At 49.0% G+C, this 13,018-nt stretch overlaps 1 protein-coding gene across 1 annotated transcript in view; it reads left to right on the forward strand.

The window, feature by feature from the left end:
* The first annotated feature begins 3,523 nt into the window (after positions 1–3,523).
* The window catches only part of PARN (poly(A)-specific ribonuclease), a 109,264-nt gene continuing 99,769 nt past the window's right edge, over positions 3,524–13,018 (forward strand). The window contains exons 1-6 of the mRNA XM_055136227.1: positions 3,524–3,656; positions 4,018–4,095; positions 5,140–5,219; positions 5,814–5,881; positions 5,965–6,046; positions 12,857–12,917. Coding sequence (XP_054992202.1) covers positions 3,638–3,656; positions 4,018–4,095; positions 5,140–5,219; positions 5,814–5,881; positions 5,965–6,046; positions 12,857–12,917 — 388 coding nt within the window. The 5' untranslated portion in view covers positions 3,524–3,637. The remainder of the gene's footprint in view (positions 3,657–4,017; positions 4,096–5,139; positions 5,220–5,813; positions 5,882–5,964; positions 6,047–12,856; positions 12,918–13,018) is intronic.

Raw genomic sequence — 13,018 nt, forward strand, 5'->3', positions numbered from 1 at the left:
AAATTTCATGGCATCAGTTTTGCCCTCACACTAGGTGTGAGCAAAATGCAATCCTTGAGCTAAGAATTCTGGGCCAGGAGAGGGGCTGGGGCGATAGGACAGTGGATAGGGCACTTGCTTTGCGCACAGCCAACCTGGCCTTCCTTCAATCTCTGGCCCAAATGGTCCCCTGAGCCTGCTAGGAGTGGTTGTTGAGCATAGAGGCAGGGTTAAGATTTGAGTACCGCCAGTGTGGCCCCCCCACAAAATAATTCAAAAAATAATTCTGAGGCAGGAGAGATAGTAAGAGTTAAGACAATTGAGTGATTGCCTTGCTGCAGCCAGTTTGATCCCTGGCACGTACATGATCTTGGGAGCCCCAATAGGAATGAACTTGAGCACAGAACTAGGCAGGAGTAAGCCCCGAGCACCACAAGTGTTCCACCTCCCAGCTATCCCCAACTGCCCACCCCGCAAATGAAATGTTTGGGTGAAGGCTAGTTCAGGGCTTACGGTACTTGCCTTGTGTGAACCCACCTATTTTATTTTATTATTTATTTATTTCACTGTCATCTCTTTGCTCATGGATTTGTTTGAGCGGGCACCAGTAACGTCTCTCATCGAGAGACTTATTGTTATTGTTTTTGGCATATCCAATACGCACGGGTAGCTTGCCAGGCTCTGTTTACTTTTGCTTTTTTGGGTCATACCCGGAGATGCACAGGGATTATTCCTGGCTCTGCACTCAGGAATTACTTCTGTCGGTGCTCGGGGGACCATATGGGATGCTGGGAATCGAACCCGGTTGGCTGTATGCAAGGCAAACGCCCTACCCGTTGTGCTGTAGCTCCAGCCCCCACCTATTTTAGTACAAACTTAAAACCTAACTAGAGCATAGTTTTTGTTGTTGCTATTGTGTATGTGTATGTTTGTGTGTGTGTGCGCGCATGCGCACAATTGAACCCAGGTTTCATACATGCAAGGTCTGTGCTCTGCTGCTAGAGCCTCTAGAACATGGCATTTTTTCAGTCTAGGTTGGTTGAATCCATAGACATGGAACCACTGGTACAGAGGTCTGGCTATACCTATTCAAACCTTTGTTTTCAATAATTCTTGGGTTTTTTGTTTGCATTTGGGACTCAGGATTTACTCCTGGTCACAGAACATAGTCCTGGCTCTGGACTCAGGAATCACTCTTGGCAGGTTCAGGGGACTATAAGGGATGCTGGGGATGGAACCTGGGCCAGCTATGTCAGGCAAACCCCCTGCCCACTGTACTATGGCTCTGGCCCTCTATTTATTTATTTTTTTTTGGGGGGGCACACCCAGCGATGCTCAAGGCTTACTCCTGGCTCTACACTCAGGAATCATTCCTGGCAGTACTCTGGGGAATCATACGGGATGCCAGGGATCAAACTTGGGTCAGCTGCAAGGCTCTAAGCGCCTTACCCCCTGTGCTATCTTCTTTGGCTCATCTGGCCCTCTAGTGTTTTGTTTTTGAGACACACCAAGTGTGGAGAGGTGGTTGGGCTGCTTCCTGAGAGGTGCTGGGTGGAGGAAGGGGGTCACTCCTGACCAACTTGGGAGTTGGGAGTGTGAGATGCTGAGAACTGAACCCTTTACTCCCATAGGCAGAGCCTTCATTTCAATCCTTTCTCCAGATAATTCTGTTTTTAATTTAGGAATCATCATTCTCTTTTCTACAGTGGTTATACCTTTTACCTTTTCACTGGCCATGCATGGAGATTTCAATTTATTGTCTAATGGGCATATCTCATAATTTTTAGTGATGTGAGCATTTTTTTATAGATTTGTAGGCCTTGCAGATATATCCTCTTTGCAGATGTTTGTTCAAGTGTTTTGTTTTTAAATGGGGCTGCTTGTTTTTGACCTGTTGAGTTGCATGAACTCATAAAATATTGAATATAAATTGTTATATTTTATTAGAACTATGATTTGCAAATGTTTTTTTCTCATTCTATAGAATGTTTTCACCTGATAAATAGTGCTTGAGGATACATGTTTTAATTTTGTCAAGTTTTGATGTAGTCTATCTACTTTCCGATTTATTATTGCTGTGCTTTTGGTGTCTTATTAAAAAAAAAATTACTTCATCAGTCTCATGAAATCTTTGTTTGGGGGTCACACCCAGTAACGCTCAGGGCTTACTCCTGGCTCTGTGCTCAGGAATCACTCCTGGCAGGTCTTGGGGGACCTATGTGGTGCTAGGGATTGAATCTGGGTCTGCTGTGTTCAAGGCCAGGGCTAGGAATGAGTGGTGAGCACTGCCAGTTGCAGCCCCGCCCTGCCCCACAGCCAAAAAAAAAAAAAAAGGCGGTGCTGCCAGAATCAGGATCACAATTAGTATAAGGGCTGGTGCCACGCATCTGGCCTCAGGTCTGCAAGGCAAGAGCTATGTCACTGAGTTACCTCAGTCACCCTGTCATTTCCTTTATTTATTTATTTTTTCTTTTTGGGCCAGAACTGTGCTTAGGACTTAACTCCTGGCTTTGAGCTCAGGGTTCACACGTGGCAGGCTCAGGGGACCATAAGGGACTACGTGTGGGGCGGGAGATCAAATTTTGCAGTCCATGTGCAAGGCAGAAGCACCTCATCTACTCTTCTATTTCTCCAGCCCTTAAATTTATATTTTGATCCAGGCACCATGATTTACAATGTTCCTCCCCACCCCCAATTTGGAACCCACTCTTAGGGCTAACTCCTGATTCTTCGCTCAGGAATCAGGCCTTGAACTCACCAACACCCCCGAGCCGACTTGGGGCACTATTTTGGGTCGGGGAACAAACCCAGCTGCTGTGCTATCCTCAGGCCCCGACTTATAATACTGGGAATGGCAGGGTTTCATGCATACAATGCTCCCACGCAATCTCCAACAGTGTTCTCCAGACCCCCTCTGCCTTTTATCTTTTTTGCCACTCTCGGCCGTGCTGGGGGATCATTCCTGGCAGGGTCCAGGGGACCATAAGCGGCGCTGAGGACGCAATCAGGGCCGGCCACACGTCAAGGCAAGTCCCTGCTGCACTCTGGTCATCTGGCTCCTCCTCCAGCCTCCCCTCCGGAACGCGCCTATCTCTGCTTTTGGCAACAAGGAGGATCCTGTTTCCACGTGGCAAATTTGATTCCTTCCTGCCTCTCCCCTACTAGCCCAAGTTAGGTTGCACGGAGAACAGGAAACGTGCGTCCGCTCTTCATCACTGTCACCCGCACCCCTGCTAGACCGCGAGCCCGGGAAATCACCGCGCGCGGGCTGAACGGTCCAGCTGGGAAAACTTCGAAAGCCCCAAAGGCGCTCCCAAATCAGGCCACGCCCCGCGCGGGGGGGGGAACGTCCCCTGGCCCCCACCCTCCAGCGTCAGGCCCCGCCCCCTGCAGCGTCAGGCCCCGTCCCGCAGACCTCCCGCCCCGCCCCCTTCTGCGTCCGGCCCCGCTGGCGAGTCAGGCCCCGCCCATGGAGACCGCCATGGCCCCGCCCTCTTCCGAGTCTAGCCCCGCCCCCGCCGTGACGCGGCGCACGTGACGCGAGCCGGCGCGCGCTGTTTCCGGAAGTCGCCGCCGCGGTCGGGGCTGCCGCCGCGGGCGCCGCGCGACTCGCCGAGCGGAACGGCTGAGGCGGGCCCGGGCCGGGCCACGCGGCGGGATGGAGATCATTCGGAGCAGTGCGTGCCCACCGTGCGCCCCCGGGACTGCCCCCGGCCCCCCGGCTCCCCGGCCCCCGGCGCGCGGGGCCCAGCCCGCGGCGTGCGGCAGCGCGCCTCCTCGGGGGGTTCGGCCCGAGCCCAGCCCGCCCCGGGCCCCTTTTCATATGGAAAGCGCAGCGTGCCGGGCTGGGCCCTGCCCGTGCACCCCTAAGGGACCCCCGCGGGCTAGGCCCCCCTCGGGGACTCGACCCCCGCCGGGTCCTGACGCGTCCCCGCGCGCGCGCGCGACCCCCGGCCCCGCCTCCTCCCCCCCCCCCCCGCCCCGGGGTCCCCGCGGGGCACTGCCCGCCGCTCAGCATCTCTCTCGGTTTCTCCGCAGATTTTAAGAGTAACCTTCCCAAAGTGTACCAGGCCATAGAGGAGGCGGACTTCTTCGCCATCGATGGGGAGTTTTCAGGTACCCCCCACCCCTGCCCGGGGGCTGCCAGCTCCCCGGGGGGCTGGCGCTGGCCGCTTCCTCCCCCCCTCCGCCCCCCACCCCCCCCCGCCAGTGGGTCTCGGGCACCTGGGGTGGCGGTGGGGGTGCACCTGGAAGGAGAGGGGCTTCCTCTGCAAAGCAGCCCCCAAGCTAGGCCTGACCCACGCGCGCGCGGGAGGGAGGTTGGGGACCCCCTAGGGCTCAGATCTGGGGTTCAGGAGGGGAAGATTGGAATTTGAGGATGGGGGCGGTGGGTGGGGATGATGGCTTGGGTGCCACCTCGGCGTGGGGCACGTTGCCCCGGGAAGCGGGAGGGTGGGGGGGGGTGCGGAAATAACACCATGTCCAGCCTGTAGGCCATTGTTTGGTTTTGGAGGCCCATCGTGATGCTAAGAGGGCTGCTCCCCATTCATTGTTAGGTGCTGGGGGGGGCCCAGGGCTCCGGTATACTCCAGCCCCTCCAGCTGTCTACCAACCCCACTTACACATTTTTTTTTTTTTGCTTTTTGGGTCAAACCCGGCGATGCACAGGGGTCACTCCTGGCTCTGCACTCAGGAATTAACCCCTGGCGGTGCTCAGATGGGGGACCATATGGGATGCTGGGAATCGAACCCGGGTCGGCCACGTGCAAGGCAAACACCCTACCCGCTGTGCTGTCGCTCCAGCCCCCACACTTAACACATTTTAAAGTGATTTTTTTCCTACGTCAGTGGCATTAAGTGCATTCATGGAATCACCCTTAACAGCCTGGCTCCCGAACGTGACCCATTGAGAAGTGACGCCCCACTTCCTCCCTCTCCAGTCTCTCAATACCATTATTCATATTTTCATGAATATTACTACTCTAGGCACCTCCTAATTTTTTGGGGGGCGGAGGTGGGGGTGTTCCTGCACCTGTTGCTGCTTAGGGTTTATAGGAGTGTTCCCTGAGCACAGATCTTGGGAGTAAGCCCTGAGCATCTTGGGGTGTGGCCGAAGCCCCCTCCCCTCAATTTTCTTTTTGTTTGTTTCTTCAACTCTAGGAATCAGTGACGGACCTTCAGTCACTGCATTAACAAATGGTTTTGACACTCCAGAAGAAAGGTATCAGAAGCTCAAAAAGGTAAGACAGAGGGCTGGAAAAATCTTCCATTCCTCTATGTTGCTCTTCCTTATATTTGATCACAGATAGTAAAATTTAGTTTACATGTTAACTTATCAACCACTGCATATGAAGGGATATTTAGTGATACCCCAAACTGCAAAGATAATTATTTGCTGGAAGACGCAAGCGGTGTAGTATTTTCAGTGGTAATTTGACTAATTGAAGGATGGCATCCCCAATAGCGCTTTGAGGACCTTACAGTGTCCAGGATTGAACTTGGCTCTCAAGTGCATTCATGCATGTGCTCTCTTGGCCCCTTGAGCCATCTCCTTGGCCCTGCTGGGGTCAGTTTAGTCATTTTGAAATACACCTACTTAATGCCCTGTGGGTGGGGAATGGAGACGTAATTGGGGGAAAAAATTAAGAAATGCATGTCAAAAAAAGAGAAATGTATGTCAATGAATAATGCTCATCAGTAATCTAGAACCTTTTCTAAGTGGGAGTACTCCGCCAGAATCTAGTTGGGTAATCTAAAAGCCCACCCGGTTAAGGCTGGTCTTGCTCATGTCTAATCATCAGCTTTCTGACACAAGTTTTATCTCCCCCTTTCAGCATTCCATGGACTTCTTGCTGTTTCAGTTTGGCCTTTGCACTTTTAAATATGACCACGCAGATTCAAAGTAGGTTGTTTGAACCAGGGTGGGGATTCCCTTGTGGCTGCCTTGTATGACGCTCCTAAGTCTCTTTCATCTTGTTTCCTCAGGTATGTAACAAAATCATTCAACTTCTACGTTTTCCCGAAGCCCTTCAACAGATCCTCACCAGATGTCAAATTTGTTTGCCAGGTTTGTTGCTGAGTTTTCTGCTTTTGTGAATTGCTGAGGAGAGGGTGCAGAAGGGTCAAACCAGAGTTCTCTCTGAAATTAAGCTCCACCAATGACTTCAGGCACATCATTTCACTTCTGTCTGACCTTCAGTTTTAGGATTATAAGAGGAGAACTTAGTCTCCACCCCTTTCGTTCAAGAATAAAAATGAGGTGCTGGAGCAGTAGCACAGCAGGTAGGGCATTTGCCTTGCATGCGGCCCATCCGGGTTCAATTCCCAGCATCCTATGTGGTCCCTCGAGCACCTCCAGGAGTAATTCCTGAGTGCATGAGCCAGGAGTAACCCCTGTGCATTGCCGGGTGTGACCCAAAAAGAAAAAAAAAATAAAAATGAATCCAGGAGTGAGAGGGACATGGATGTTAACATTTACTTTATTGTTAGTAAAACAGAATTTGAGCCCTTTGCTCAATATAATGTAGTTGTATTTGAGGTTTTAAGTATATAGCACTGTAGCACTGTTACCCATTCATCAATTTGCTCGAGCAGGCACCAGTAACATCTCCATTGTGAGACTTGTTGTTACTGTTTTTGGCTTATCGAATATGCCATGGGTGGCTTGCCAGGCTCTTCTGTGAGAGCGGGATACTCTTGGTAGCTTGCCGGGCTCTCTGAGAGGGACGGAGGAATTGAACCCGGGTCGGCTGCGTGCATGGCAAATGCCCTGTCGCTGTGATATCGATCCAGCCCTTCTTGACTAGTATAACAAATAATTTCAAACACTGATAAAGGAATACACTCCCATTTCTATTCATATATATATATATATATATATATATATATGTATGTATGTTGGCTTTTTTTTCCCCATTTGGGTCCATGTGGTGCCAGGAACTGAACAGGAGTTGACAGCATGCATGGCAAATGCCTTATCCTCTGTACTATCTCGCTGACCCCTCTTTTTTTTGGTTTGTTCTGCGATGGTGTTCAGGGGCTTCTTCGGGCTTAGTGTTTGGCGGTGCCATGTGGTGCTGGGGCTCAGACCTGGGCCTCCTGCCCGCAAAGCATGTATACTAGCCCTGTGAGCCATCTCTCTGGCCCACCGAGATTTTAGTATCATAGCTCCAGGGGCCGGAGAAATAGTACATCAGTATCCTGCCATCCTATATAATCCCTTCAGTATCGCCAAGAGTAATTCCAGAAAGCCAGGAGTAAGGTAACCTTCATCATTGCTAGGTATGTCCCCAAAACCAAACGAAACCAAAATACCCAGCCTGCCAACAGAAAAAACCATGGATCTGAATTGTTCCTGTAGATTAGGACTATAGGCTTCTCTCCATGCCAGTTGTCCTTGCATCTACCTCCAAGGGTAGAACTTTAATTCCTGAAAAAAACCTGAATATGTGTGTGTCCTCTCCTAGAAGAGAGAACCCCGAAAGGACTCAGTGACAAATGTGTGATTCCTTTTCTTCAGCTTCCTTTACCACGTCGGGAAGCCAGGGTGGATCATAGACAACTGACTTATTGTTATTACTGGTTTTTGTCTTTGGGCCATACCCCGTGATGCTCAAGGGTTACTCCTGACTCTGCACTCAGAAATTACTCCTGGCGGTGCTGGGGGACCATACGGGATGCTGGGGATTGAACCCTGGTTGGCCTTGTGCAAGGCAAATGCCCCCCCTTCCCCCCTGCTCGGGCCTCAAAGATAACTCTTTAATCCTCAGGAGGTGAGAGCTAACTTTGTGAGCCCACAAGGTTCACCTGATGCTATCCCCGTCAGGCCATGGTGGCCGAGTGTGGTTGAGACACAGTAAATACCAGTTTCCCCTCAGCCATCTTGATTGTCTGTTATCATGGGTAAGTGGGATGTGGATCGGTGGCCCAGGCCCTGTGATTAAAGATGAGTGGTAATCTTTTCTCCCTTATAATCCTGGGCCCCATATTCTCTCCCTGTGGCATCATTAGATCTCTTGAATCTTGCCAGTCTCATCCTTCTCTGGCATCTAAGGGGTGATGCAGTTAAGAAGGCCTGGAGGGGGGCTGGAGAGATAGCACAGCGGGGAGGGTGTTTGCCTTGCATGCGGCCAACCCGGGTTCGATTCCCAGCATCCCATATGGTCCCCTGAGCACTGACAGGGGTAATTCCTGAGTGCAGAGCCAGGAGTGGCCCTTGTGCATTGCCAGTGTGACCAAAAAAAGCAAAAAAAAAAAACAAAAACAAAAGAAGGCCTGGAGGGGAAACATGAGGAACTCAGTCTCGCCGTGTTCCTTCTGCAGTAAGGCAGGTGGCAAACCAGTGATATTGAGAGTTAATCATCGACCTGGGGTAGAAAAGGAATGGAGAAGGTAATTTTGGTCTGTTTGTTCAATTTGGTAGATCAACCAGAATTGATTTTTTTTTTTTAACCCTGAAATCACTTAACAGTTCTCTGTCTTCTTCTTTTTTTTTTTTTTTTTGCTTTTTGGGTCACACCCGGCGTTACTGCTGGGCTTACTGCTGGCTCTGCACTCAGGAATCACTCCTGGTGGTGCTTGCAGGACCAGATGGGATGCGAGGGATTGAACCCGGGTCAGCCGAGTTCAGGGCAAACGCCCTCCCCGCTGTGCTGTCGCTCCGGTCCCTTAACAGTTCTCTTCACCAGTCATCTTAGTATTGGGAATGTCAGTGGTATTTTTTTGATACTCAGAAGAGAAAAATAGACTGTGAATTTATTTGAATTTAGTTTTCCAGCAGTACCAGTAGAAGACAGTTATTTACAGTGGGGTTCATGGTTTTAAGAATCGTTAATTACAGGAACTCCACTGTAATTAACCTAAGGGTTAGTAATTAACACTCACGTTAATTACAGTGGGTCTCATGTTTTAGCACAGTGGAAATTAGAGCCCTCAGGGATGAGAGTGTGTTCTAAAGGATCCATACAAATAAAGGGCAGGAGAGGTAGTGTAGACAGAGAGCTAAGGTGGTTCCCCCCGCCCCCAGCTCTCCAGAAATGATCCCTGAGCACAGAACCAGGAGTAATTCTTGAGCACTGCTGGATGTGGCCCCCAAATAAAACAACAGTCACGCTCAAGTGGTCGTACAGTGGGGAGGGCATTTGCCTTGCATACAGCAAACCAGGGTTTGGGGCTGGAGCGATAGCACAGCGGGTAGGGCGTTTGCCTTGCACGCGGCCGACCCAGGTTCGATTCCCAGCATCCCATATGGTCCCCTGAGCACTGCCAGGAGTAATTCCTGAGTGCAAAGCCAGGAGTAACCCCTATGCATTGTCAGGTGTGACCTAAAAAGCAAAAGAAAAAAAAACGAGGTTTGCTCCCCAGCACCCCGTATGCCCCTCGGCACCACCAGGAGTGATCCCTGAGTGGAGAGCCAGGAGTAAACTTGAGGCGCCAGTAGGTGTGCTCCAAAAACTTAAAAAATAAATAAATAAATAAAAAAGATGATTTTGTGAAATGTCTTAGAAACAGATCAGAAGAACTTCAGCCACTGTCCTGAGCCATCGCATGGTTCCACCTGGAGTAGTCAGAGATGCCAGCCGCTTTTGACAGAAAGGTCCAGGCTGGCTTCTTCAAGCCCGTGTTCTCCCTCCCGCACGTATCTATGTCTTAGCTTGCTGGCGGAAGGGCCTGGTCTGTCTCTGTGCTGGATTTTTCTACCCTGGAGAAGCCTGTTGTCTCTCTCGAACACATTTTCTTTCTCTCCCCTCATGTCTTTCTTTTTCATTTTATTTTATTTTATTTTTTTTTTTATGGTATCGCTCTACCCTATGAGTACTGCCTGGTATAACCGAAAAACAAACACACAAACAAGAATAAAATAATTCTACCCTCATGTCTTTCTAAGTAAATTTTATTCATTAAAACTAAGTTACTCCACTAAAAAAATAGGAAAGAAGAGATCTGATAGACTCAAAGACGGGATGGAGTCAAGTGCTTGATGGGCAAGGGGTGAAAACTACAGTCCTCTGTAGTCTGGAAGCAAACAAAGGGTTTAAGAAAACAGTGCCCTCGTGCAGTGCACTGATAAATGCATCTGAATTTTCTCCCTCTTATCCCCATTTAAAATGCCTTTTTTGTTTTAAGATCCTCTGACTGCTGCCGGGTGGTGTCTTACGAGGGAATTAGTTTCTAGATTCCGTCAGCAGAGAGTCGAGCACTTTGTGTCCAGTCAGGTTCATTTAAACCCGCATCACCCTGCGCGCTGATAGAATCCGAGGGTGAAGCAACTTAGTGTGTTGTTTGGCGAGTGTCTGGGTACCAGTGAGACGCTTCCCCACGGGGCCGGCAGGGAGGGACGGGCTGACAGAGTTCCACCCGCTGGGGAGTGGTTTCCCTGGTGGCCTGGTCGGTGACGGGCATGGTGGCATGCATCTGTCTTTATTTCTCTCCCTTTTTCTGCCTGAACATTGAGTTGAATTCATGGAAGGTAATATATGGAACTGTGAATAATCGGAATATTGCTGCTGTTTACAAAGTGAAAAATGAGATTCTTTCTCTTTTTTTTTTAAATTTTTTTGGTCACAAAGTGCCTGGAAGCTACTTGTGGCAGTGCCCCGGTCCTGTCAGCTCTCTCCCCTGTCAGATACTCCCTTGTTTTGGGGCCCCCTGCTGGTGCTCAGGGGACCGTGTCCAGCTGGGGCTGGAAGGGGCGGGGGGGGGGGGGGGGGGGGCCGGCGGCTCCCACATGCAAAGCACTCACTCAGCCTGTTGAACGGAGTCACTCTCTTTCCCTCCCTTTTGTTTTCCTTCCTTTATTGTGTGTGTATGTATGTAAGCCTGCGGGTGATGTCTAAATACGTGCATAATTTTACCTTTTGTCTTTGATATAAAAAAATCTTGATCGTCATAGTTTATGTAAATTGTATTTCGTGGTTTTCATATTTCATACTATGGATATGTATAATTCATTTAATTTGCATTTAGAAGCTTTGCATTGCTGCATTTAGGCAATGCTGAGAATAAAATCTAGGGCCTCAGACACTAGGCTCAGACACTAGGTCCTCATTTCAACAATGCTGTAGTTCACTTCAGGGTGCCGTATATAATAGGACTGTTTTGTTTTTGTTTTTTTTGATTTTTTTGGGCCTGAACTCGGGAAAAGGGCTTATTCCTGGCTCTGCTGCTCAGGGATCACTCCTGGTGGCCTTGGGGAACCAGATGGGACGTCGGGCATTAACCCAGTCAGCTGTGTACAAGTCATGTGCCCTACCCACTGTATTATCTCTCGGGTCCTATGGGAATATTTCCCTTTTTGTTGTTTGTTTGTTTTGGGGCCACAATCAATGATGCTCAGGGGTTATTCCTTGCTCTGCCTTCAGAAATTACTCCTGCAGTGATCATAAGGGAAGCCGGGCATTGAACTTGACTCAACCTTATGAACTACCCACTGTGCTATCTCTTCAGCTCCAATGTAGGATTTTTTTTTTTTTTAAATTGTTTAGGCCACATCTGCAATGTTCAGGGGTTACTCCTGGTTCTGCACTCAGGAATCACTCCTGGTGGTGCTCGGGGCCATCTGGGATGCTGGGGTTCTATCCTGGATAGGCTGTGTGCAAGCCAAACGCCCTACCCACTGTACCATCCTTCTGGCTCAGGAGTATGTCATTTTTCTTCTTCTTTTTTTTGCTTTTTGGGTCACACCTGGAAATGCACACTGGTTGGGGGGTGGGGGGGACTCCTGGCTTTGCACTTAGGAATTATTCCTGGCGGTGCTCAGGGGACCATATGGGATGCTGGGAATCGAACCTGGTCGGCTGAGTGCAAGGCAAATGCCCTACCTGCCGTGCTGTCACTCCAGCCCCTAGAGTATTTCTTTAGGGTAGGTTTCCAAGCAGGGATATTGGTGACTCATAGGACTTATGCATTTAGAATTCCGATGAAATGGGCTGATAGTGTCTGAGGCCCTAGATTTTATTCTCAGCATTGCCTAAATTTTAATTTTTGACAGATGCCTTAAGTTGCCTCCCAGATAGCTATGCTCATCTCTAGAATTGTGGAAGTGGCACATTTAGGAAATCAGAGGTAAACCACAAGTAGACTGTTGGTTTAGAGTTTTTAAAAAAATTGATGGCTAAAATACAAAGAATAAATCGTACCATTTTAATTGTTTTCAAATGGCTTTAAAATTTAATGGCATTAAACACATTATGTAACCTACAGGGCATATAATTTGAATAGGAAATACAGCTCCAAAGGAAGTAGACAGATCTCTGACATTATTTGTTATTTATTCTTTTTTTTCCCTTTCCTTTTTTTTTCTGTTTGTGTGTATGTTTGTGTGTATATGTCTTCTTATTTTTGTTGTGCCAGGGATTATACCCAGGGGCTTGAACCTGGGTCCGCCACGTGCAAGGCAAGCACCCTACCCACTGTACCGCTCTCTCCCGACTCCCCGCCCTCTGTCTTGACCCTGAATGTGAAAGGATTATCCAGCTAAGAAGTTGGGTTTTGAGAGTCTGATTTGGGATGGCTAATTGATTTAATTTGCACTTGTGAGCTACCCTACACTTGAACCCGAGATGATATAAATCAGTTTTATGCCTCTTTCTAGCCTCTAGTCAGTACAGCAATCAGGCAAGGGCCCTACCCGCTGTACTATCTCTCAGGCCCTGCGTGAATTTTTTTTTTTTTTTTTTTTTAATCAAGTAGAAGGGTCCAGATAATTGAAGTCAACACGGACTGCCGGGCAGCCTTGAGTCAGGACACCTTTGTCTTCGGACCTTTGATGTGCTGTATCTTGGTCAGATTATTTTGTTGTAGGCTCGGCTGGAATTACTGGTTTACATACCTGTCGCTAAAACCACCCAAATGTATGTTCTCTTTTCTCTTGTTTCAGAGCTCAAGCATTGACTTTCTGGCGAGCCAAGGCTTTGATTTTAACAAAGTTTTTCGCAATGGTAAGGTGATACGTGACTTTGCTTTAGAGCTTATCAATGTCTAAAGAATACTTTTTGTTTCTGTTATCCGAAATAGAATTGCAGGGTTTCAGCACACCTTG

Source organism: Sorex araneus, chromosome 4, assembly GCF_027595985.1.
Source record: "Sorex araneus isolate mSorAra2 chromosome 4, mSorAra2.pri, whole genome shotgun sequence".
In the NCBI taxonomy this organism is placed as follows: Eukaryota; Metazoa; Chordata; class Mammalia; order Eulipotyphla; family Soricidae; genus Sorex; species Sorex araneus.